The 27811-nt window shown below is 35.6% G+C and overlaps 1 protein-coding gene across 1 annotated transcript in view; it reads left to right on the forward strand.

Moving 5' to 3' along the window:
• Window positions 1-5405: 5405 nt before the first annotated feature.
• Window positions 5406-27811, forward strand: part of LOC6045098 (roundabout homolog 1) — a 38046-nt gene continuing 15640 nt past the window's right edge. Inside the window, exons 1-3 of the mRNA XM_038250996.1 lie at window positions 5406-5541; window positions 9006-9199; window positions 12681-12783. Coding sequence (XP_038106924.1) covers window positions 5406-5541; window positions 9006-9199; window positions 12681-12783 — 433 coding nt within the window. The remainder of the gene's footprint in view (window positions 5542-9005; window positions 9200-12680; window positions 12784-27811) is intronic.

Raw genomic sequence — 27811 nt, forward strand, 5'->3', positions numbered from 1 at the left:
TTACAGGAGTTATCAACGCTGCTGGGAAGTCACAGAATAAATTCCTTTTTGGCTCTGTTTGGAAGCATGATTTGACTCTGGAATAAATTATCAGCCATTTTTAAACGTTGAAGAGAGTTACACGCTACCAAATTAATAATAACCCTCAATTTGACTGTGCCGGCATTACAACAGATTCCTACTTATCTGACTTTGAGCGGTTTCCAACTGTTTCGACTTTACAAGAAATAAAAATCAACAAACAAAAACAATATTTCTATGGTAACGACTGGTAGTGTGAGGAAAATCACTGTGATAAAAAGATACTGTGATGAAAATATTTGCGCAAGACTCTAGAGAAGTGCAAAATGCGCAATAAAAAAATTGTGATTTTTTATTTAACTTTTTATCACTAAAACTTGATTTGCAAAACACACTATTTTTTATTTTTTTATTTTTGATATGTTTTAGAGGACATAACGTCATGATTCGAAATCCGGACACTTAGTAGCATATCATTTTTGTTATAACGTCATGATTCGAAATCCGGACACTTAGTACCATATTATTTTTGTTATAGCTGGCAAAAAATCAAGGTAATAAGTTGAAAATGTAGCAATATCATCAGGATTTAGTATAAACAGCCAGTTTTAAGAGAATGCATGCAAAATATGTCTTTTCTAACAATTTTTCATCAGAATTTGAAAATTAAAATGACTTGTTGTGCTTCGAATCCCGGACACTGATAAAAGCTGATTCGAAATCCGGACACTTTTGCTTCGAATTCCGGACACTCGATTTTGCTTATGAATCGCACAAATTTGGACTGAAATGTTAGTGAATGGCATTCTTTAGGTCTCAAATAAGCTGGTAACATCAAAACAATCGATAGTTTATATTAAAAATGGCTAGAATTCAAGAAAATCAAAAACATAAATTTCTGCTTTGCCTTCCCGGTGCTTCGGACGCCTATGAAATATTTCCGTTGAAATATTTCACATTTTTGGTAAACTTATAATTCTTTTTTATTTAATTGTTTTGGCATTAACTACAGCGTTCAAACAAACTTTAAATGAAAGTTGATGTTAGAATTCATCAAATTACATAGTTTTGACATTCATAATGCGAACTTATATCAAAATAATTGATAATACAAGTTGAAGTGTCCGGGTTTCGAAGCGTCCGGGAATTCGAATCATGACGTTAGCTGGCAAAAAATCATGTAACAAGTTGAAAATGTAGAAACATCATCAGGATGTAGTATAAACAGTCAGTTTCAAGAAAATGCATGCAAAATATGTCTTTTTTAACAATTTTTCATCAAAATTTCAAAATTAAAATGACTTGTTGTGCTTCGAATCCCGGACACTGATAAAAGCTGATTCGAAATCCGGACACTTTTGCTTCGAATTCCGACACTCGATTTTGCTTATGAATCGCACAAATTTGGACTGAAATGTTAGTGAATGGCATTCTTTAGGTCTCAAATAAGCTGTTCACATCAAAACAATCGATAGTTTATATATAAATTTGCTAGAATTTAAGGAAATCGAACCCATACATTTCTGCTTTGCCTTCCCGGTGCTTCGAACGCCTATGAAATATTTCAAGTGAAATGTTTCGCATTTTGGTAAAATTATAATTTTATTGTATTTAATTGTTTTGGCATTAACTACAGCGTTCAAACAAACTTTAAATGAAAGTTGATGTTGAAATTCATCAACAACACAGTTTTGACATCCATAATGCGAACTTATATCCAAATAATTGATAAAACAAGATGAAGTGTCCGGGTTTCGAAGCGTCCGGGAATTCGAATCATGACGTTAAAATGTAAACTTTTCAGAAATTTTTAGGTTGTGCAATAAATCATTGACCGAGTTATGATTTTTTTAATCAATACTGATTCTTTTCGAAAAATCGAATTTTCGGTCGCAAAAATTTTTCAATTTTATTTTTCGATGTAAAATCAAATTTGCAATCAAAAAGTACTTTAGTGAAATTTTGATAAAGTGCACCGTTTTCAAGCTAAATCCATATTTCAGTAACTTTTTTGAAAATAGTCGCAGTTTTTCATTTTTTTAAAATTAGTGCACATGTTTGCCCTCTTTTGAAAAACATATTTTTGAAAAGCTGAGAAAATTCTCTATATTTTGCTTCTTCGGATTTTGTTGATACGACCCATAGTTGCTGAGATATTGCAATGCAAAGGTTTAAAAACAGGAAAATTTATGTTTTCTAAGTCTCACCCAAACAGCCACCCATTTTTCAATGTCGATATCTCAGCAACTTATGGTCCGATTTTTTAATCTAATCTAATCTAATCGAACACAAGCGCAGCCAGTCCGAAGAAAGCATCCGGGAAGAACTTATGGTTAGATTACGCCTCAAGTTCTTTCTTGTCTTTATTAATGATTGCAGTACTTTCGAGAACTCCCGAAATGTATTACACTCACTAAAGCGGCCCGGCCTACTGCGTTGCATTAACCGCAAGAGACAGATTCTATGAATGGAACCCACATTTCATGGAATCATCAGGGGAAGAAGAAGAAGTGAGGACATACCGTACCAACTACTTCGAGTTATTTATAGAATATGGTGTGTAGTGTGTGTAGGGGAATCGTTGGGAAAGGGATTGTTGTATTATATAGTAAATGACCTTGTGACATTAATCCACCACTACGGATTAATTCACTCAAGGGGTGTCAACCCCTCGGTGGCCGAGTGGCTAGAGCATCTGACTACCAATCCAAAGGTGTGAGTTCGAATCCCACCTGATTCCATGCGTTTTTTGTTCATATTCAAAGTTCAATTATAGTCGAATAATTTCAAGGAGACCGGTCGGGAATCGAACCCGGAACCTTCCGCTTAAGAGGCGGGAGCCGTAGCCATTCAGCCACGGGCCGGTCCTAAGCAACTTATGGTCCGATTTTCAATGTTATAATATGAAACATTTGTGAAATTTTCCGATCTTTTCGAAAACAATATTTCCAAAATTTTCAAATCAAGTCTAACATTTCAAAAGGGCCAAACATTCAATATTACGCCCTTTTAAAATTTTAATCTTGGTTTAAAAATTATGAAAATATTGTTTTCGAAAAGATCGGAAAATTTCACAAATGTTTCATTTTTTAACATTGAAAATCGGACCATTAGTTGCTGAGATATCGACATTGAAAAATGGTGGGCTGTTTGGGTGAGACTTAGAAAACATCAATTTTCCTGTTTTTAAACCTTTGCATTGCAATATCTCAACAACTAAAGGTTGTATCAACTAAGTCCGAAGAAGCAAAATATAAAGAATTTTCTCAGCTTTTAAAAAATTTTTTTTTTCAAAAGTGGGCAAACATTTGCACTAATTTAAAAAAATGAAAAACTGCGACTATTTTCAAAAAAGTCACCTAAAAATAGATTTAACTTGAAAACGGTGCACTTTATCAAAATTTCACTAAAGTACTTTTTGATTGCAAATTTGATTTTACATCGAAAAATGAAGTTGAAAAGTTTTTGCGACCGAAATTTCGATTTTTTGAAAAAATCAGTATTGATTTAAAAATTCATAACTCGGTTAACGATTTTTTGCACAACCTGGAAATTTCTGAAAAGTTGGCATTTGATGTCCTCTAAAACATATCAAAAAATAAAAAAATAGTGTTTTTTTGCAAATTATCCTACGTTAAAAATCATTTTCAGCATTTTTGAGATTGCTTAAGCATTTTTGAATTTATTTGAAAATCCAATGACAGTACCACAAAACATTTTTTTTTTTGCGGAAAAAAAATATTTCGTCAATATTTAGATATTTTGAAAACTAATGATTGCAGATCATTTGGACAGATATAAAATTTATTTTAAAACACTTTTTTCATTCATATGTTGATATGTTGGCTTAACAAATTTTTTATTTTTTTGCCCTTTTCTTTGAAAATCAGACCTAAAACTTTAATTTGTTTTTGAATTTTACTCAAATTTTATTCCCTGCAAAAAAAAAGTTTAAGCAATTTTCTTAGATTAGCCTCTAAGGCATTTTTTAATATTAATTATTCATTATTATTTTTTCTATTGTTTTTATTTGTTATTATTGAAAAGTTATCTTATTTTGAATATTTGTTGTTTCATGTAGAATTTATCAGAATATTTTGATTGTGGAATCATTTTAATAAATTTTGAAATAACATAAATGGATAATCTTTTTTAATCGTAATTTGACCACGAATATTGCTTACTCTATTTGATTTTCAAGACGAATAGCAAACAACTAAATTATTCGAAAATGTGTTTTAAATTTTCAAGACAACCAGTAAACTTTCTACAATTCAATTCCAGCTTGAGTTTTTGTTTGGTATATTTAGCTCACGAATCCCACTAACTCATATCTGAGATGATACTTCTTCAACGCTATCACCAAGAGCAAAGTACATTTCCTTCAACATTCCCTCCCCCTCAACTTTCACCCATATTCACCCTGCCGTATATTTTCTTGTAAAACTAAATAACTCTTGATAGTATTTTCCAACTAACCCACAAACAAGCACACACGTACGCGAGCTTGCATTCAAATTTCGCCTCGTTCCTCAAAAAGCGACGACTCACTGCTCGCCTGGCCAGGAAGGGAAAATCTCGTGCGGTTTTCCACCCCACACCCCCACCACTCCCTTTTTTGACTAAGACTATGAGCAAAAAGGGTTAAACGGGGAAGGTGGGTGGGTGGTCGAGAGAGACACGTTATTTGAATGTGATTTACACAATGCGCGCGGATTAAATATGGGAAAAGTTTAGTTTATTATGGTTATAACATAACAATATGCGTCGGCTGGCGTATTTTTGGGTGGGGGTGATAGGGAGGAAGAGGGCGTTTGATGGGGAAAACTTTTCCCGGAGCTTGCTTGCTGCATATTGTGCTTGACGGGAAAATGGCAGGAATGGCTGTTTAATGGGGATTATTACAGCTGGCAGTTTTTGTGGGGGTGAGGGATATGGGAGAGGGTTTAGGGAAACGGAAGGTAATGAACCAGTTTGCTAGAGGTAGAATCATGACACAATGATTACACTAAATTGGAGACAAACTTAATTAGCATTTGGGAAAGGTTTTTTAAAGAATGCTGTTGTATTCTAGAAACAAAAAGAAACGGTTTAATGTAGCTCATTTATAGGACAATTACGTCCTCAAATATCATCCTCCAGTTTCCAAAAAACTCGAAACCGAGACAGCAACAAAACTGTCTAGTTCCGCTCCCGAAAAACGTCCCCGCTAATGTGTCGCCAGCCAGAAATGAGTTATGATGCCGCTTTTATTGTTTTGTCCCGAGTCCAGAAAACGGGGTGTCTGTCCAGCTCCGTCCGGTAGTTTCATTTTTTACTACCATACCCAGACGCGGCAGTGTTTTCCGAGAGAGTGATTTTTCAAGCTTAAGTGGTTTTCAGCGATGACAACAACAGCTCGTAATAACTGCTTCAAGTTCCGAACGACGGCGATGGCTCTTTTGGTGTGGGGGGATGTTGTAATCTTGCTACTAGTCCTCGAAGATCATCATCACGAGTGGGTGGTCAACGGGATGAGAGGTCGCTTAAGGGCAGACTCACAGCAGTGTAATTCTATTGGCACGAGTTATCCCCCCACCTCTCTCTCGGTACCGCCGATGAAAGGTGAAAGGCTAAAGTTCAAGTCACTTTGTGTGTCAATTGTGTGCCGTAGCTACCGGGTATCGTACGATGGATAACGATGGTGCATCCTTGGAGAAGCTGCAGCCGTGTTGGCTGCTGGGAAGCCATCAGAGACAAGTTCTCTGGGATGTCGATGATAGTTATCTTCGGTGGCACACACGTATACACGCATACGCGGTAGTGCAACCTGGGAGGATGCACGGTAAAGACAGGTGCCAGTGCATTACGACCGCCGTCCTAAGCTCTGCGAACTGTCGATAGATTAAGATGTCGAGTCCTGGGGAGTTCTGGGGGAATGCCGACTTTCGATTAGGGTGGTACATTCGGATAATCGAGTCTAAAGTTTACTACTTCAAGCAACTGAATTGCAGACTGGATTTCGCCATGTTGATGATTGTCTAAGCCCAAGTTGCCTTGGAGTCGATAACTGAGAATAGAACCAATTCCACCTGAATCATAAAATCATAAAATCATAAAATCATAAAATCATAAAATCATAAAATCATAAAATCATAAAATCATAAAATCATAAAATCATAAAATCATAAAATCATAAAATCATAAAATCATAAAATCATAAAATCATAAAATCATAAAATCATAAAATCATAAAATCATAAAATCATAAAATCATAAAATCACCTAGTCAGGAGTAAAGGAAAAATTACGTTTCATACGACTTCAAACGTCTTATGCCTAATAGTTTTTTTTTGGCAAAACATAAGTCTTTGTCTTGCCAAATGATAAAATGGAGATGATTTGCAAAATTGGCGATGAAAAATAATGGATATTGGAAGTAATCAAAATAATTTGAAAGCTTATTTCTCGCAGTTGGTGGCTCAAATTCAGCTGCGGATGAAATGTCATTGATAAATGTAGGGAAGATAGAGCCAAAAAAAAACAACTCGCTTCATAAAAAAATCATTTTTGTAGCCATAGTTTTTAATGTAAAAAACTATTTTTTTTTTGCAATTCTTTGAAAGAAGGTTCAAATTATTTATTAACATCAATCGCTGTATTAATTATTTCAGAAATTCAGCATACATGTTTTCGCCAAATAAAAATCAAATTTCTTAGTTCTATATTTTTTCAACCAAGATGGCGGCCAATCACATTCAATCATCATTCAAAATCGTTTAACGCCATATTTATGCACTGCTAATTGGCCGCGTTAAGAGCCTTTTCAGGAGCTTGTGGTTTTAATTAAGTTTTTTGCATGCCTAATGGCACTTGACAGCTTAAACACACTTGGTTTTAAAGCAGCTTGCAATAAAACCGTTTGGCACGACATTGCCATTGAGTTTTCAAGACTCTCTTACAACATTCATAAACCCTGTTAGAATCCCTGATCAAAACCCTGTTAGAATCTATTAATTAGCTCTTGCTTATTGGTTGCGGTGAATGCCCAAATAAAGCTATTAAGCAATCAAGATGCTACCATAACCGTAATAAAACTAGGTGGTGGCTAGTTGGTTTACAAATGTTACTTGCGTGAAATGGTGGCATTTTTCGTTACTCAACTGTATAAATTTTTGGAGCGTGTAATTTTAAGGGAAATTTAAGCAACTTTGCCTAGAAACTCTTGAACCACCCTAGTCCGGAATCCTTACAGAAGTTCCGGGAGTGCCTCTCGCTTGACAGGAGCAGCGATTTAATTTTCTCCGACCTTATCTGTGCAAGCATCGTCGTCGTCGAGCGTTGTCTTAGAAGTTCATCGGGACCGGGAGAAGCAACCAAGCATCAACTAGTTATTAGCATTTAATATCTATGTGCAAGTTGTGCCTGGTAGTGCTGCTGCAAGTTTGCGCGCGAACGAGAGGAAGTAATCACGGAGCTAAATCGCTCTAGATTGTCGCACAGAAGGCTCCACTAATTGAATAAATTATAACCACCTCCGCGCCAACTCGTCGACGACTAAATAAAGCCAAGGACACCGCTGAAGAAACAGGATCCGGATGTTGATGGTGGGAGTTGGAGGGGGGGGGGTGGGGGGTGAAATGGGACCACCTGCCTTGCGAGACGATATAAATTGTCACCGGCGGCGGCCATACGTCGTGAGACTTTGGTGGTTGGTGGGTGGATTAGCCAAAACTACCTCCGCCGGCATGCAGGAATGACTGCGAGCGCTTGATCTTGATGGCAACTGATGGTGGATTAGGATCGCGCAAGGAGGTGTTATTTTGTGGGAATATTGTGTATGTGTGAAGCCCGGAAGGCTGTGCTGAATTAGGTTTGCTTTGTATTTTGTACTCGCTCCAGGGAAATTTGCGTTATTTGCTTTGATTACATTGTCTAGGAAGTGGTTTTCAGTTGAAATAATCTTGAAGATGCAACAGATTTAGCAGCTGCAGTAAGAATATTTCTTGACATTGATTTTTGGTTAAACTTTAAACATTTTAAGGAGTGTTTGCTCCCTGTTGTTTTTGACTTATAAAGTCTTCGAAACCAAAATTTAGCTCGCACTATTCCAACTGAATCATTTAACAGTTCAACTTTCAAACTACAAACAAAGCTTCTAGCACCGACTGCAACTGAAGCTTAAAATTCTCCAACCACATCATGCAAAGTTGATTTTAATGACAGCATTACATCCTCTCTCTCTCTCTCTCTCGTTGCCCCAACTGGAGCATCCCAATTATAAACAAAATTGTGGGCAAACAGAAAAAAAACACAAACACACACAGGAAAGTGTGCAACAGTTTACCAGAACAACATTTACATCGTTTCCAACGCAAAACTACTGCCGGGCAGCAAAAGCTTACCAAAGTTGGGCCACCTTTTTTGCCCTGGTCCAAATCAGCTTGTAAACATTTTTCCTGTCCATCTGCTCGAAAATGCTGCTGCTTCTGCTACTGAAATAGTTAACTTTTGCTGTTTCCGCATAGTTTGTCGAGCGCAAAATAGGATCAACTGGTAAAACTGTACAACTTTCAACTGTGCTGCTGCTGTTAGTTTTAATGCTTTCGGGAGTGTCCTCGTGATCCTTTGATGGCCGTCACTGATAAAAATTGTTAAATAAATAAGTTTTAAAACCAATTTATAATACATGAAGAATTCTGCGTGCCAACAGAGTTGGAAACATTTTTTAAACAGATTGTAAAAGTGCCAACAGGACTCGAAACGAGCCAACTTATCGGCTTAATTTAATGAAACCAACAAACACAAGTGATCCGGAATGATGGCCATAATGGAACTTTTCCAGGTAATCCCCTTTGGGAACCAAACCTGGGAAGTCCCGATCGTAAAATATCAACATTTTTGTTCCGTTCGTGCCATCAATATTTAAAAACATTTACATCATGTAATCCAGTAAACATGGATTATCACTAAAAGAGTTTTTTTCTTCTTCTTGTTATTTACAGCCGGCGAGTATCCGAAAATCACGGAACATCCGCTGGACGTGATAGTGCCCCGGCACGAACCGACCACACTGAACTGCAAGGCGGACGGCATCCCGGCGCCGACGCTCACCTGGTACAAGGACGGCGAACCGATCAAGGCGGAACAGGGCTCGCATAAAATTTTGCTGCCCGCGGGGGGATTATTCTTTCTGAAGGTACGTACACGATGCAACTGCATTGAATCTGATTTTTTGTTTGTCAATTTTGTCAATTTTCTTAATTTTCTGCATTTCGTCAATTTTGTCAATTTTGTTAATTTTGTCATTTTTGTCATTTTTGTCATTTTTGTCATTATTGTAATTATTGTAATTTTTGTCATTTTTGTCATTTTTGTCATTTTTGTCATTTTTGTCATTTTTGTCATTTTAGTCATTTTTGTCATTTTTGTCATTTTTGTCATTTTTGTCATTTTTGTCATTTTTGTCATTTTTGTCATTTTTGTCATTTTTGTCATTTTTGTCATTTTTGTCATTTTTGTCATTTTTGTCATTTTTGTCATATTTGTCATTTTTGTCATTTTTGTCATTTTTGTCATTTTTGTCATTTTTGTCATTTTTGTCATTTTTGTCATTTTTGTCATTTTTGTCATTTTTGTATTTTTGGTCATTTTTGTCAATTTTGTCAATTTTGTCAATTTTGTCAATTTTGTCAATTTTGTCAATTTTGTCAATTTTGTCAATTTTGTCAATTATGTCAATTTTGTCAATTTTGTCAATTTTGTCAATTTTGTCTATTTTGTCAATTTTGTCAATTTTGTCAATTTTGTCAATTTTGTCAATTTTGTCAATTTTGTCAATTTTGTCAATTTTGTCAATTTTGTCAATTTTGTCTATTTTGTCAATTTTGTCAATTTTGTCAATTTTGTCAATTTTGTCAATTTTGTCAATTTTGTCAATTTTGTCAATTTTGTCAATTTTGTCAATTTTGTCAATTTTGTCAATTTTGTCAATTTTGTCAATTTTGTCAATTTTGTCAATTTTGTCAATTTTGTCAATTTGGTCAATTTGGTCAATTTGGTCAATTTGGTCAATTTTGACAATTTTGTCAATTTTGTCAATTTTGTCAATTTGGTCAATTTGGTCAATTTGGTCAATTTTGACAATTTTGACAATTTTGTCAATTTTGTCAATTTGGTCAATTTTGTCAATTTTGTCAATTTGTCAATTTTGTCAATTTTGTCAATTTTGTCAATTTTGTCAATTTTGTCAATTTTGTCAATTTTGTCAATTTTGTCAATTTTGTCAATTTTGTCAATTTTGTCAATTTTGTCAATTTTGTCAATTTTGTCAATTTTGTCAATTTTGTCAATTTTGTCAATTTTGTCAATTTTGTCAATTTTGTCAATTTTGTCAATTTTGTCAATTTTGTCAATTTTTTCAATTTTGTCAATTTTGTCAATTTTGTCAATTTTGTCAATTTTGTCAATTTTGTCAAATTTGTCAATTTTGTCAATTTTATCAATTTTGTCAATTTTGTCCATTTTGTTGATTTTGTCAAATTGACACAAAATTGACACAAAATTGATACAAAATTTACACAAAATTGACACAAATAAGTCACAAATTGACACAAATAAGGCAAAAATTTACTCAAAATTGACACAAAATTGACACAAATTGACACAAAATTGACACTAAATTGACACAAAATTGACACAAAATTGACACAATATTGACACAATATTGACACAAAATAAGCACAAAATTAAGACAAAATTGACACAAAATTCACACAAAATTCACACAAAATTCACACAAAATTGACACAAAATTGACACAAAATTGACACAAAATAGTCACAAAATTGACACAAAATTGGCATAAAACTGACCCAAATTGACACATATTGACATAAAATTGAGACAAAATTGAGACAAAATTAAGACAAAATTGACACAAAATGGACACAAAATTGTCACAAAATTGACACAAAATTGACACAAAATTGACACAAAACTGACACAAAATTGACACAAAATTGACACAAAATTGAATCGAAATTGACACAAAATTGACACAAAATTGACACAAAATTGACACAAAATGGACACAAAATAGGCACAAAATTGGCACAAATTTGACACAAAATTGACACAAAATTCACAAAAAATTGACACAAAATTGCCACAAAATTGACACAAAATGGACACAAAATTGGCACAAATTTGACACAAAATTGACACAAAATTGACACAAAATTGACACAAAATGGATACAAAATTGACACAAAATTGACACAAAATTGACACAAAATTGACACAAAATTGACACAAAATTGACACATAATGGACACAATATTGACACAAAATTGACACAAAATTGAGACAAAATTGAGACAAAATTGAGACAAAATTGAGACAAAATTGAGACAAAATTGACTAAATTGACAAAATTGACTAAATTGAGAAAAAAGAACTCCACTGACTCGGATTCCACAGTCGCAACCTGCCATACACTTTTTATCCTTTTGATATGTTCTAGCATTAAACTTAGGTTACCTTACTGAAGTTAAATACCTGCTAGCTGACCATCTCATCATCTGCACTTCCATCATTTCCTATAATCTGCATTCTTTACGTCAAGATGAGCTTCCGTGAGTTTGTGCAGCTTCGGTAGCAGCAACTTCGGCAGCCACTCACTGAATTATGCAAAGTTCCTCGGACCGCTACTGTTTTTATGATGGTCGAGTTACAGCCCCGAAGAGCACGGAAAAGAATTCTGAAAAAAAAATCCTTCTACTTTCACAATGTGTTACTCTCTTTTGGTTCACTCTACACCAGAGCAGGGCGCCATATAATTCCGCTTAACTGTCGCCTTGGGTAATAAAATCATTTGCTTTCCCGGCGAACATAGGAAGTCATAATGTTGCACTCTGCTTCACTCAGCTCGGGTTGACCGAGTTGGGGATGAAAGATGAGATGCACGAAGGATGCATTTTTCCTCCTCTCAATGGTGTGTGATCTTCCTAGAAAAGAGAGGACGTGGATTTTCCACTTGTCACAAGGGTTTGAGATATGCGCGCGGGGAAAGGAATCGTTCCTTCGTGGCAGATTTGCAACGCGCCGGAGGATAAATCGTGGGAAAAGCTGTCAAAATGATGGGTTCGAGTTATGGATATTGGTCACGTTTTTGGGGTCCCCCATAAACACTCAATTGGGTATTAACAACAATCTTGCGATGAAAGCAACCTCTTTTAATTAGTTCGCTCCTCGAAAAAAATTATTAGGTTCGATCACGAGCAGCAAACAACCTTTTCTGAGTTGTACCTGGTTCGTTTACGAGTCCCGACCTGACCCCTTAAATCTTCTTCGTCAGAGTAAGTGCCGACCTCGAAAACTTTTCCCGCACTTATATTTATGATGGTCCCGGTCAAGCGTATTGATACAACGTGATGCCAAGGAATATTGCACAACATCCTGCTCGAGAAGGAGCCAAAAGGTAGAATCTCATGGTCGATCGATTTTTCTATTACGGATTTACATGGGTACTGGGCGAGCATTACTCATTGAACTTGGCAGGCTATAGTGGGGGCAATTGGGGTCAAACAATTACACAATTTCTATCAAATTCAAATTTAGAGGCTTCCCCCATTTTTCACAAAATTCCTAAAACAAAATTTTCCTCTCAATTTTTCCAGGTGGTCCACTCCAGGCGGGAAAGCGATGCCGGTGTGTACTGGTGCGAGGCCCGCAACGAGCTCGGCGTAGCTAGAAGCCGCAACGCGACGCTGCAGGTGTCAGGTGAGTTTTGCGTTGCTCCAAGGCACATCTATGCGAGTGGGACATTGGGATGGCCGGCAGTCAGTCAGTGCAGAAAAATGTGTGTCCTGCGCGATTTTTTGGTGAATAGAAGCTTGGGCTTTTCAAAGGGGTTGCGATTGGATTTGAAATGAAAATTGGCATTGATGCGAGAGAAGTTGGACGGGTACTAACTGACGTTTTGTCGTGGAATTTTTGGTTGGACAGTTGAAATTTCGAACAATTGGGGGATGTTCTAGCAAACGATGAATGATGGTGAGGTTGATTTAGCATCAGTTTACACATTCATTCAGAAATCTGAGTATTAATACTTTTTTGAAAATCATTTTCATGGTATTGGAGATAATAGATAACATTAAAATATGTGTGTTCTCGTCATTTTAAAAAAGTCTTTAAAGTATTGCCGTGAATTGCATTACTTCAAATTATTTTATATCAAAAATAGTATAAATTAAAAAACCATTGTTCAAACTACTACTCAATTCCACTCAGGTAATTATTTATGTAATTTATTTAACTTTCAAAGACTTGATGCCATGTTTGCAGAGCCTTTAACAAATTTGTTATTGATTTTTTTTGGTATTAACCATTATCCTATGTCCAATCCTTGTGATGATACAGCGGTTAAAAAAATAAAAATGTTGAAAAATAGCTTTTTTGGAGGGTTTTGGCCGTTTCTTAATGACAGACTTGATTTTTTAGTCTCGAAAATATTTTTATCGGGAAGCTCGTCTATTTCCCATAACTTTGCCTTTGACAGCATTTCAATTGGAAATATGGGCTTACAGATATAACCTAATAACATTGCTCATAACTTAAAACAGAGTTTTTTTTTCCAATATTGGTTTTTTGTTGAGTGCTCTATTTTTTAAGCATTTTTTTAGTATTTTTTGAAAACAAAAAAGTGCAATTTTAAAAGACATTGTATTGTATTTTTTTTTTAAATTTTTCCAATTTATTTTCATTTTTTACTTTCAGAACATTATGTTTCACAGAAGTTTAAATTTTTAAATTTTTTTTTGCTGGGTATCGCGAGTTGAACAATTAGGGCTAATTTGATGACATAGAAAAAAACTATTTTTCCCAAAATTTGAAAAAGTGAAGTAAAATAAATATGTATTGAAGAATTTTCAAATATTTTTAAAAAAATTTCTACAAAATATGGAAGTTTAATATAACTGAATTTTTGCTCCATGATTTTTTGAATACCTTTGAGTTTTTTTTTTTTTAATTTTTTAATAATATTTCAGGCGATCTTTAATCTCAGTTTGATAATTGTGTTTATTTTTAAAACATTTTTAAAATACATTTTATCGCTGAAAATTTAAAAATTTCATAATATTGTTTGCTTTCTCAATTTATTTTTAAATATCAATTTTATTCAAGTTTTTCAATTAAGGTATACCTTTAATTAAATTAATAACTGAAAAAACTATTTTAAATTTAGGTTTATTATCTTATTTCTTTCTTTCTTTTTACAAAATTATTGATTCTGTTTTTGTTTAATTTTTTTAATAACTTTTTTGAATATTAAATATGATATATTTAAAATCAAATTCAAACCAGAAGAATTTTCAAAATTTATTTGCATTAATAATATTTATTTAAAAACAAAATAATTCGTTGCTGTAAATTGTAAATTTAATCTCAAGCTATTTTTTTTAAGTAAGACACTCTATTTATTTATGAAATTTCTCATGATCAACCTAAAAGGCCAGTTGTGGAACTATTTTTAAAGTCCGTTGCGTGCCGAGGAAAATAAAAAAACTTTTCTAGGAAAGTCAAATTAAGTGATGAAAACTAAAAGAAAAATCGAGATTGTTATTCCGTTCCAATTTCCCATTTTGTATGACCAGCCAGAAAAATTGTATGGAGAATGATGAAAATTAATTCCTTCGACATAGGGATGAATGGACAAAAGTTTCAAGTTATAAAAAAAACGAAGAAAACCAGATTTATGAAAGGGTTGAGAATTATCACCGATACAGAGGTGACATTGGATCTGGAGGAGAAAGGGGATGGGGGTTATATTGATACACGTTGGAAGGAAATGTTAAAAAATTTGCTATATTTTGTAAATATCAAAAATTATTAAACCGATGTTACAAAACTACAATCAATATTTGTTTTGACTTAAATTTATGATTTTCTTTTTCAGAAAACCGTATAAACTGAAAAAGTATTGTGGCAGGAACAAGACATCACCCTTCTCGGAGAAGGTTTTAAATAATTTTCTCAATGTTAAATGGTTAGAAAATTGATATCAAAATGATAATCATAAAAATAAAAATACAACTTGTGATCATTATATAAAAGTAAAAAAAGAGTTAAGTATAAAAGTAGTATTTGTGATTCCTTATTTGATTTTTATTAAATAATGCTTTTTAAAAATTCTTTTGTGTTGAACTCACATTTGTTTTAAAATTTCAACTATTTTTTAAGTTTTTATGTTCACAAAACTGAACCGAAATTCAGTCACCACTTTGTTTTTTAATAAGATTAATTAATATTCCATCGCCCAAGGCTCCAAAAAAGTTGGAACGGTAACTTCAACTCGCTGGTTCTCGGGCATAAATCAACCAATCAAGATGATTATTCTTTCCAGTGATTTATTAGGTTGTCTAGATGGGTCCTCGTGGCGCAGGGGTAGCGGCTTCGGCTGCCGATCCCGATGATGCTATGAGACGCGGGTTCGATTCCCGCCTTATCCACTGAGCTTCTATCGGATGGTGAAGTAAAACGTCGGTCCCGGTTTCTCCTGTCTCGTCAGAGGCGCTGGAGCAGAAATCCCACGTTAGAGGAAGGCCATGCCCCGGGGGGCGTAGTGCCAATAGTTTCGTTTCGTTTTTCTAGATGATTCTAGAACTTTGCAGAACAAAATTCGATCAAATCTGTAATTTTTGCGATCGATAACATCGTTCCAACTTTTTTTTCAAGTGTAAAAAAATTCGCCAAAAATTCCGCGGAGGCAGTCGTTTTAAAAAAGGTGGAACGATGTTTTCGGTCGCAGAAATTACAGATTTTTTCAAATCATGTTCTGGAAAATTTTAGGATCATCTATACATTCTTACAAATCATTAGAAACAAGAATCGTCCCGTTCCACCTTTTTTGGGAGGCTTGAGCGTCCGTGTAAGTTGGACATGCGTTGAGCGTTCCAGTGTTAAGAAGTTCATTTTTCTATTGATTCTTTAGCCTTTCCTCAGTAAGGTAAGGAAGTCAAAACAGATTGTTCTTTGATTTACAAAATTTTGTATTTATGGATGAAATATTTCATAAACATTCGTAATTCCATGTTTATATTTTATTTTATTTTAAGTTTTTTAAGTTGAGAGATTCACTCCGAGACAATGAAGACAATGAACACTTTCATACAGTTGTTCCAATACAACACAACAAAAACTCAAATCCGCTTCATCAAGACAATCCCAAAAATTCATTCGCATCCTGGCATCATCCCCCACATCCTCCCCAACCTCAGTACCACATCATCATCTTAACAGGCCAAATCCCCTTTTGCCTGCAACAGTCAGTACACAGCATCCGGGGCGCCACACGCGCCGTCATGTCGATGCAGGCCCAGCCAACAGCTGGCTGCAGCGAATCCCTGCACTGCAGTAGAACAAAATTTTTCCAACAGACAGGCAGGGGAACTCACAAACATACCCACAGCAAACTGTTTGAGATGCAGATTTGGCGTAATTATTAAATTTGTTTTTGGCGGTTTTGGCGGCAGACGTCAGCGACCGCTCCGGCGGGCAGGGGAGGAAGATCGCCATTTCCGGGCCCCGGCAAGCCTGCGATGCAAACGGCAAAAAGTTTACACTTGTGCGATTGTTATTCAAATTTATTCAAAACATTATATGCGAACGGATGTACACACAGGTTTGGCACTTTCCCGCTGGAGTTGAGTGGGGGGAAAATTCCGGCGGGAAAATGGCGAAGGGAGAGTGCACTTTTGTTACTTTGTAGATTTATGGGTTTTTCCTCCTCACTCCTTTTTTTTGAGGAAAATGCATCGTGCACAGAAGGAAAAGTTTGATTCGGTTCTTGTGAAAATATTTCTTCCTCGCACTTTATGCAAAAGTTGACTCAATCAGAAAGTCATTTAATTTCTCGGGACAACTTTTTGCCTCCCACTTAAAAAAGTACATATGCTTTCTCGTCCTGAAAAAAAACTTTTCCAAGGCCACCCACATTCGTTTTCTTTGAAAAAAGATAGCACAAAAAATGTGCGGGAAAATTTTCCCTTTGAATTAGCATGAATTGGATAAACGTTTTATTCAATTTGCTCTTAAATACCACACACTGGCACATGTGTTGGCCCGGGATTATGGTTCGACGTGTGGAGCATCATCGTCACGACGCCAACACCGCTTCTCAGCTGTTTCAGACAGACGGGACGCGATGGATGAATGATGCGAACGACTTCATTACAGTCATTATTCTATTAAAAGCGAAATAAAATTAAGTGAATCGTAAATTACCCGATTCATAACTTTGGCACACTGAAGAATGTGCGCGATGTTGTGTGTGATGTTGTCTGACGTGGGGGATGCACAGGAGATGGCAGTCCTGATGAATGCTTGATGTGAGGACTTGTCGTTCCTTTTGGAAGTGGGGTAACCCTTAATGGATCAGTTGCTCAAAATTACTATTGATTAAATTTTGTTTCAATTAAATTACGATAAATAAGACTATATATAATTTCATTCAAGTAATTCTCTTCATCTTAAAAAATACTTTAATTATTTTATGAATGTAATCAAAAGTTCCTTTCAAGGACAGCAAAGGGTTCAAAACGTTTATCCATTCTCAAAGTATTTATGACGGCTTGAATGAGCGGATGATTAACTGAAACGGGGCGGTCGCGACGCGGATGAGGCGTTTTCTTTGGGATTTGCCTGATGAATGCCGTCGTGTGGATTAGCATGCTTCAATATGAAGTTGGAAGTGAGCAAAACCAACGAAATACTTTTGAGGGACTACCCAAACGATGATGGGGCAGAAAAGAGTGCAAGCTTCGATGAGTTGCATAAAAGTGCAACGGTCAAGTGGGACAATGGTAAGATGAGTTGAGGTAATTTGGGTTATTTCATGTAAATAGTTGGTATATCATTAATCAAATAATACTTTGAAGTTCGTAAACCAACAAACTCTCAATTGTTTTGTTTATAAGTATTTTTTGCTTCCAGCGTTAAACATTATTTTGAATTATTTAAGAATATTTTTCCATAGGAGAGCAATTCTCTCAGATTTCGATCATTCGATTTTTTTGTATTTCTCAATACGGATGAAACTGTTATGGTGCTTTCGGTATGCCCAAAGAAGCCATTTTGCATTGTTAGTTTGTCCATATAATTTTCCATTTAAATTTGGCACTATTTTTATTTTATTTTTTTTTATTTTTTGATATGATTTAGGAAACATAAAATGCCAACTTTTCAGAAAATTCCAGGTTGTGCAAAAAAAAAATATAAAAATAAATAAATATAAATGAATATTGATCTCAAACATTTTTCAACTTTATTTTTTGATGTAAAATCAAATTTGCAATCAAAAAGTACTCTATTGAAATTTTGATATAGTTCACCGCTCTCAAGTTAAAGCCATTTTTAGGTAAGTTTTTAAAAATAGTAGCAGTTTTTAATATTTTTATTTAGTGCACATGTTTGCCCACCTTTGAAAAAAAAAATTTTTTTTTGAAAAGCATAGACAATTCTCTATATTTTGCTTTTTTGAACTTTGTTGATACGACCCTTAGTTGCTGAGATATTGCCATGCAAAGATTAAAAAACAGACTAATTATGTAAAATGGCTTCTTTGGGCATACCGAAGGCACCAAAAAAATTTCAGCCGGATTAAAAAATACGAAAACTAAAATTCCAAAAAAGACCGATTTCGTAGAGAATTTCTCATGTCTAACAAAAATTATAATAAAGAAAAAACAAATATTCTTCAATACATTCAAGCAAAATCAAACTCAATTACTCCATCTCATACAAAATTCTTAAAAGTCACGTCCCAAAACCATTTCCCCACTTTCCAATCATCAGCTAATCAGAGTTTAAACTGGCCATCAGTGGCCCCTCTCGAAGCGGTGGTTAGTTTACCCTGCTATTTTACACCGGAAAACGCCCTCTTCAACTCTGTTCAACGCTCCTCCATCGCAATTTTCTAATGAACTCCTAACGACCGGTACAACACGCGTCGATTCCGATCAGAATCAAAACTGCGGTCCATTTGTGGGGGGGAAGCAGAGGAGCTGGTGAGGGAAATGCATCAAAAGTGCACAGTTGTGCAAGTTGTTATACTTAATTTCCGGCCTTTTGCCTAACTTCTAATTGAAGGATACGTGCGCACCAGTGAGTGCAAATCCGTCAGAACTCGCTGGCTCGAAAGGCTGCAATTAAGGGGTACCTCTTTTGTGTTGCTAAAGAGGGTTGTTGCTTTAAGCAATGTTCGCGTAGTTCTGTCGGGAAGGATTTAAATTGAGTTGTAAATCGGAGGGATTACACCCGTTTTATGTATCGGAAGAAGTTTGCAGTTCATTAAGACGATAGAATGCATTTGGAAAAAGTAGGGATGGGGGGAGTAGTTTGAAAAGCAGTGCACCGCACTTAATTGGATGTCAGTTTGATGGTTAATTAACGTTTAATTTAATGAAGAAAACGATGTAGTCTGGAGGTGCAAGGTTTAGCGAAATGGCAAACGATTTTGTAAAATCTCTCTCCCCTTTCAAACTTTTAACGCAGTAAATTTCCAGCAAATCCTTCCATTAAGCCCCAATTTATTTGATGACAGTGGAAATCTCCGTTTTAAAATGACCCCCAATTTCGAAGCAACTTCCCCCAACTCCTAGTAATTCGAAAAATTGACAAAATCTGCCCCGAGCGCCATGTCCCCGCCTCCCCCCAAAATCACACACATAAACATTAATCCCATTTGCCACTAATAGAGACAAATCCTAGCTCCCGCACCTTACCAACTAAAAGTCCACAAAAATCCCCCCCTTCGGCAAATCCCGAAAACGTTTCGACTTTTGGTTTTTGCTCGATTTACAATTACGTGCTGGCCAAAAGTCACGTAATGAAATGATCCCGGCTGCTGCTGGACAGAAACCGAAAAACTTGCTCCCCCTTAACAAAACTTGCAATGAGTGCGTGTTTGTGGAGTCGGTGAAGTCCATGGTGGAGGAGTTCTTGTATCGCGCTGAATAAACTTGTAAATTCCACCTTAATTCCCTTGGAGGTGCAGAAGATGGGCAAAGCGCGTTTCGATGGATTACTCGTTCCTGAGTTTTTCTCTCTCTCTTTAGGATGATGGAGGAAAAGTTTGTTTTTCTTTGTTGGGGCTAGAAAGGATGAAAGTGTGTACACGTTTTGGTTGGAGGATTTGATTAGGAGAGGGATTACAAGTTAGTTGCTTTGGATGGTATTTTTAATATACTTTTATTTTAAATTTGGAAACATGCATAGCTGACCAAATTTTCTTTCAATGCAAATTTCTGTTACAAAAAAATATCATGAGCTCCGACTCCGAAATGCTCTTTTGATTTGGAACCTGCTGGCATGACGTGGTATCGCTGTAATCTAAATACATTCTAACTACAGTCCAGACTCCATTGTCCGAAGGCCTCGGAAAAAAATTGAGAATCAAAATTTTAAATAGTCGAAGCACGAAAAAAAATTATTTTGCTTTTTTTTATTTTTGATTGTCGAGCTTAAGTACGACCCCTAAACTACGTTGAAGTGATTAAGAATTTTGAAATCCAACATGGCGGCCAAATGGCAATCTGACTAAAATGGGTTCGCAGAGCTCGAATTTGATGTTAAACGTAAAAAAAAAAAACAAAGTAGGGGAACAGCATCTAATTCCAGCGTGCCTCTAATGTTGGCAGGTAAGAACATTGACATTCAATTAAAGCTAATGAAAAGCGTTTTCAACTGAAATCGAGTAATAAATAGCTCAATAAGAAGTGAGCAAGCAAGTTTATATCAAAAGTTTTGCAAATTTAGTTGTTTAAATAGTGAAAATCAGCAAATTGGATGGAATTAGGTGCGAGTGATTAACCTGCCAAAGATACGAGAATTTCCCCTAATACGATTTTTTTGTCATGATTCGATTATCCGAAGCCCCATAAAAACCTTCGGATAATCGAGCTCTGGATAATCGAAACTTCGTATAATCGAGGCTTCGGATAATTGAGTCTTGACTGCATTAAACAATAATCGCCAAAAACTACTGCATTGATTATTTACAATCAAGAAAATTATCTTGAGAAGGAATTTTATGATCAATTGTGTCTTTGGCAAAGTTTTAAAAATAATTTCCAATTTTAAAATTTGGACTGAAACATGAATTGAGCAAAATTATCGATTTGTAGACTTTTTTGAAAAATAGGCCTGATTTAAAAATTATATAAATATTTTTTAAAAAGATCAGAACAGAACAGAACAGATTTTACAACAGTTTAATTCTTTAACATTAAAAATGTTAAAGAATTAAACTGTTGTAAAATTTTCTGATCTTTTTAAAAATAGTATTATTTTTATTTCAGGACTATTTAAAGAAACAGCACAACGATAGTTTTGCTCATTTCTTATTTTCAGTCCAAATTTTAAAATTGGAAATTATCCAATTAAAAAAATTAAAAGTTTTTCAAGATACTGTCAGTTGAAAATTATATGCTAATTTGGTGACACCAGGAAGAAAAAACTAATTTTCATCGGTTCGAGTTCGTTTTATCTCAGAAAATAATTTTCTGATTTTCGAAGTTTAAGAGAAATATTGTAAAAAAAAGCCTGTCAAAAAATTCTCCAGGTGCGGCTTTCCTTCATGAACTTTAAAAAAACTAAAAATGTTTCAATTTCCGAAACAATAACCAAAAACAACTGTGCACTTTATAAAAAATTGGTAAAGTTTTTTTGATTGCAAATTTTGTATAGCTTCTTAAAAAAATATTTTTCAATTGTTTTACCACATTTTCGATATTATAAAAAATATTTTTTGTTTCAAAAATTCATATCTCTGGAACCAATTTTTCCTTTGGCACAAAAGATACCTTTAAAGTTTCCTAAAATTTACAAAAAAATAAGACAAAAAAATACGTTATTTGGAAATTCAACATTTAGTAATAAAACTAACTTAATCCACCTATGTGGTTGGTGCCTTCCTCACTCTTTTCCAACAATGCATTGCAATGGGTGATATGTGATATGATGGGTTTGGACACAAATGTCGTCTAATTTCGTTAAGTTCCGGAATACAAAAAAACAGACATATCACTCAAGGGCTCATAAGTTGCATCATAAGTGGTCAGAACTCGAGATAGGGTTGCCAGATCTTCAATGTTTTAGACTCGGCTTTTCAATTACCTTACCAACGATGGGTCGAATGATGGATCCGGACATTGTTTACATACATTTAAGTGAGATCCGGCTACAAAAAAATTAATAAATATCACTTAAGTGGTCAGAACTCCAGACAAGGTTGCCAGATCTTCAATATTTTAGACTCCTTGAAAAGTTTTTTCGATTACCCAACCAACGATGGGTCAGATGATGGATCCGGACATTGTTTACATACATTTAAGTGAGTTCCAGCTACAAAAAAGTACATAAATGTCACTTAAGTGGTCAGAACTCGAGACAGGGTTGCCAGATTATCAATGTTTTATACTCGTTGGAAAGGTCTTCTGATTACCTAACCAACGATGGGTTGGATAATGGATTCGGACATTGTGTACATACATTTAAGCGAGATCCGGCTACAAAAATAGTGCATAAATATCACTTAAGTGGTCAGAACTCGAGACAGGGTTGCCAGATTATCAATGTTGTAGACTTGTTGGAAAGGTCTTTCGATTACCTAACCAACGATGGGTCGGATGATGGATCTGGACATTGTTTACATACATTTAAGTGAGATCCGGCTACAAAAAATTACATAAATATCACTTAAGTGGTTATAACTCGAGACAGGGTTGCCAGATTATCAATTTTTTGGACTCGTTGGAAAGGTCTTTCAAATACCTAACTAACGATGTATAGCATGATGATGTTTTGTTCAGTTTACTGCCATTTATTCACCTTCTGAAAATATGCGAAAACACATTTTTATACATAACTTTTGAACTACTTATCGAAACTTCAAACAATTCAATAGCACCGTATGGGACTCTAAACCAAGTCGAATGCGACTGGTTTGGTCAAAATCGGTTCAGCCAGTGCTGAGAAAACTGCGTGACATTATTGGTCACATACACACACACATACACACACACATACACACAGACATTTGTTCAGTTTTCAATTCTGAGTCGATATGTATACATCAAGGTGGGTTTTCGAGCTTAAAATAAAAAGTTCAATTTTGGAGCAGGATTATAGCCTTACCTCGGTGAGGAAGGCAAAAAGCCAAAAAAAGTCGGATTTTTCAGGTTGCTATTTTGTCCCAAATGTATTATTAACTTACAACTTTGTCCAAGACGCCAAATCGATCAGAAAATCCGATTCAGTACTCATTTTGTTTGAAAAAAGTAATGATGCAAAATCACTTCATTTAACAAAGGGAAAGTTTATACAGAGTTTCATCTAATTGAAAAATACAAAGAAGAGTCCATTTGCGAAATCGTATAAAATCACTCAGAAGTCAATCTTGAAATGTGCCAGAAATATTTTTTTCATTTAATTTATTCTCTTCAAAAATCTGGAAAAAGAACTAGAACTAGAAGTATAATGGGTTTGTTGGTTGGTCTTGTTATATAAACGGTTGTCGTTGTCTTGATTTCTGTGAAAACAATTGCGTCAATGTTTTTACAACTATATTTTTTTATTGTAAAAATGCAAGACATTTATAATTGGAATAAAATGTTGAATAGTATCCGAAAAAAAAATACTTAGCAAGATAATCAGAAATCAAGATTCTTTAACTAAAATAATAATCAATAAATGGTAATTTTTACTACAATCTTAAAACGATTACAATGATATAGAATAAAAAAAGAATTAAGAATTGCATAGAATAGAATTGAACATCCAGATAAGTTTAAAATTCAAAATATCAATAACGTTTCATAATTTCATAATTTAGTAATTCAACTACAGCCGAGAACAAGTTCTTTATTCAAAATATCTGGTACAAAAATAAGCTGTTGTCCCTTTTATTATATTTTTAGAATATTTTTTGAATTTCATTACACATTAATTTATGTTGAAAACGTTACTTTATTAACATGTTAAAAATTCCAGGAATATTGAAATCAACTGTTAATTGGATTGTTTTTTTTTTTGGTTCAGAACTCAACCAACTGAACTTGTCTAAAAGTGTCAAAAGCTAAATGTCAACCATCGTGGAAAACTATTTAATACCATCAATTGTCTTTTAACAAGCACAAACATTTCATTACAGTTAAAAATGTTGCCCCTAAACGTCAAATTTTCAAGCTGCAGTTTCGCCAAAAGCAGAACACTCCCACAGAGAAGCATTTTTCCGGCACACGTGAAGTGTAATAGAATTTGTCTGTATGATGAGATTTTCGCCTTCACCACTCAACGTTAACGACAGGGGGAACGACACTCGGCAAATTCAAATGGCTTTGCCACCAGCCAGAAGTGATGCTCCCCTCTAATAGGTCGATATCCTGAGAGGAAATGAATAGATATTGGATTTCTATAACTGCACTCCCCCGCGCGCGCATGATGCTCTTTGATTCCAATTCACCGTAATTGGATCGCGCGCCCCTGGATGACGACTCAATCTGGAGCACACGTGCGCTAATTGGTTTAATTTGTTGGGATTCTGTGTTCCAATGACTTTTGAAGCTGTTTAGTTACAAACGGTGGTTTTTGTTTGATCAAATTTCACGCACATTTGTGCCATAAAATTCCATGAATATTTTATAACCCCTGCAACACTCGTTTTTTTTTTCTCTCTGGCGAGCAGTTCAACCCCTTTTACCCCCGTTCCAAATCTATATTCCAAGCAGGTTCCCCGATATCCGAAACCCCTAACTCATCCAAAATCCTTAAATTATGTTTCACCACCAATGATGTCATTCCTCTGGAGTGCCCCGATGGAGGGGCAAACAAAAAATGAGAACTTACCCCATCAGCGCCACCTGAAGTCGATATCTCATACAAACGGGGGGAAAAAAGGACGGCGACGACGACGACGAACCGAAAAAGGACCAAATCTCAAACTTTACGACTTTTCCCCACCCAACTTAATGCTGCACACACTGGTGACCGGCGACGGGCTCCTCGAGGTGGCGTGCGTTCACGTAAGAAGTTTGTTACGAAAGTACCGTCCAAGTTGAGGGGTTTGGACTGTTGGATTTAAAGTTTAAAAAAATGGTCATTTAGTTAACAGATTTTGTAATGAGATATTAAAGATTGGGTCAAAATCAAACATTGCCAAATCGCCTGCTTGAAAATTTGATTGCGCCTGAATGCATGCAAATGCTTTGTACAAGCTAGTTTTCAAATATATCCGGTAGAGGTCAAAAGTAAAGGTGTTGATTTAGGTTTGGAACTGAATCTCAAAAACATCGACTCGGTTGGATCTGATCTAACTTTTGAAGTTATTCGTCGAACTTAACAATTTTCATCACCTATCTATGGGACCGGAAACCGGACCAAATGGAACAAACCCGGATAAAATTCGTTCATCGAAAGTCGAGAAAAACAAGAAGAAACATTCTGTCAATTTTCAAATTACAAACCCGACTCCAAGTAACGGTTTCCGTTTCAAATTTCCCCTCCAGCAGGTCAGGTCAACAGCAGCAGAACGAAAAGCAATCACGATCAACCCCCATAAATTGATTCTGACGACAGAGCACCATATGTGGCCAACAACACAACAACAAGAAGTCACATATTTTTCTTCAGCACCACTCTGCTGCAGAGGCAAAGAAATGGGCACACACTGCTGACTGCTAAATCTCCCTGTCGAAGAGTTTCCTCTGCAGTGAGTTTGGGCCTGTGGCCACCCTTTCCTGGGGAAACGCCGAAGACGGCGATGGATCCCTCTCTAATCTTGTTTGGATAAACGTGATTCTACTGATTTCCCCCCGTCAGCCTGGCGAGTTCTTGCGGGGAAGAAGGCGTTCAAAATCAAAGTTCTGAACACGTTTGTCTACTTGCGTATCATTTTCGCAGGTTTTGGTTGCATGTTTGGTGGGGGCGATTCCCTAGTGTTGGGACACCAAGTTATAACGATTGAGCCGGGCTGGAGAGCCGTAAATCATGAATCAGAAAAGTTTGGTTTTGGATGACGGAGGTGTTGACCGACTCTGGGGAGATTTGGATGATCCTCTCAGTCAAAATTAATATTTTTCTAAATTTTATAATTATTTTTGAACTTTAGTCAATTCCTTGTACATTTGACATCCACGATGTTGTTGTCACATGCAACATTTCCTTGTGCTAATGTTACACTAAAGCACAATGTGTGTAACTGTACGATCCCATCCCAGCTCGCCTGTTAACTCACATGCAGAAATTCATGTAAAATTTTCCACCCCCGAGCACAAAACGCTTTCGATAATTTGCTCACTTGTCACAGAAACCCAACCCAAGCGCATACACACGCACAATTTTCCACATACCGTGACACGACGACAGAACTCCGCCGAAGAAGCCACTGCTGCTGCTGCCATGTTCAATTATTTACGATTGAGACGCAGTGCTGTGTAAAATGTGTGCTATTATCATGTTCTGTTACGATTACATCCCGAGTCGTCTGAAGATTACACTGTTGAAAACTTGGCAGATTTCCAGTAGAACTCAGAAAAACGCTTTTTACTTCAAATTCTTACAGTGCAAACCAATTTGAGGCCGCCTCAAGAACCTTTTCGTTGACTTCTTCCCTGCAAAAGGGAGCACTGTCTTCTGCAGCCAAGTCAATGCAAATGATGCTGGCCCACGGCGCACTACGAACATCACCATCAACAACAAGTTTCATGCTCAACTTGAGCTGGCTGAAGTTCTTTGTGTACTTGAAGGAAGAACCCCAAAAGGATGACCATTAGAGGACCTGCCACAAGAGTTGTGCTCGTTTTACGAGCACAGTTCAAGTACAATTCGATCATAATTGGGCAAGTTGAAATGTAGTGCTGTAACCCTTGCTTGATAAATATGCAAATCTTACGGCGAAGTCTACTCCACAACGCCAAACTTCGGAAAAAGTGCTCTTTCGCTTATCAGTCGTAAAACGTCAATGGATTTATTTACGATGCATTTCACCACCGAGGACTTTTTTTTTTACCATTTTCCAATCCCTTTCACTCGGAAGCTCTTCAGCGGTATAAAAGGGGCCCCATTTTATTTATTCTCGTTTAACCGTGCGCGCTGTGGTTTGTAAACCAAGTACCTACTATTTTTTTCCAGCTCTGAATGACGCTGAAGAGGGTGCTCTTACCCGCGTTCGGCATTCATGCTAAACTAAACCCTAACAAGTTGTTTTGTGTGTAGTTGGGCCAGCTCTTGGAGGGCAATTCTTTGAGGACTTTGTTGATGAACACTTATAATTCAAAAATATAAATGATTTTTTTTCACAAAAAATATGAATTCTTTTCAAAAAGAAAAAAGGCTACTTAATTTAATTAGAATTTTGAAACGATTTTAAAAATATTAAATACTGTAGAGCAGTTCTCTAGGATTTCGGCCATTCGATTTTTTTGTATTTTTAAATCCGACTGAAACTTTTATGGTGCCTGAGCAGTTCTCTAGGATTTCGGTCATTCGATTTTTTTTGTATTTTTTAATCCGACTGAAACTTTTTTGGTGCCTTCGGTATGCCCAAAGAAGCCATTTTGCATCATTAGTTTGTCCATATAATTTTCCATACAAATTCGGCAGCTGTCCATACAAAAATGATGTATGAAAATTCAAAAATCTGTATCTTTTGAAGGAATTTTTGATCGATTTGGTGTCTTCGGCAAAGTTGTAGGTATGGATACGGACTACACTGGAAAAAATAATACACGGTAAAAAAAATTTGGTGATTTTT

This window comes from Culex quinquefasciatus, chromosome 2, assembly GCF_015732765.1.
Source record: "Culex quinquefasciatus strain JHB chromosome 2, VPISU_Cqui_1.0_pri_paternal, whole genome shotgun sequence".
In the NCBI taxonomy this organism is placed as follows: Eukaryota; Metazoa; Arthropoda; class Insecta; order Diptera; family Culicidae; genus Culex; species Culex quinquefasciatus.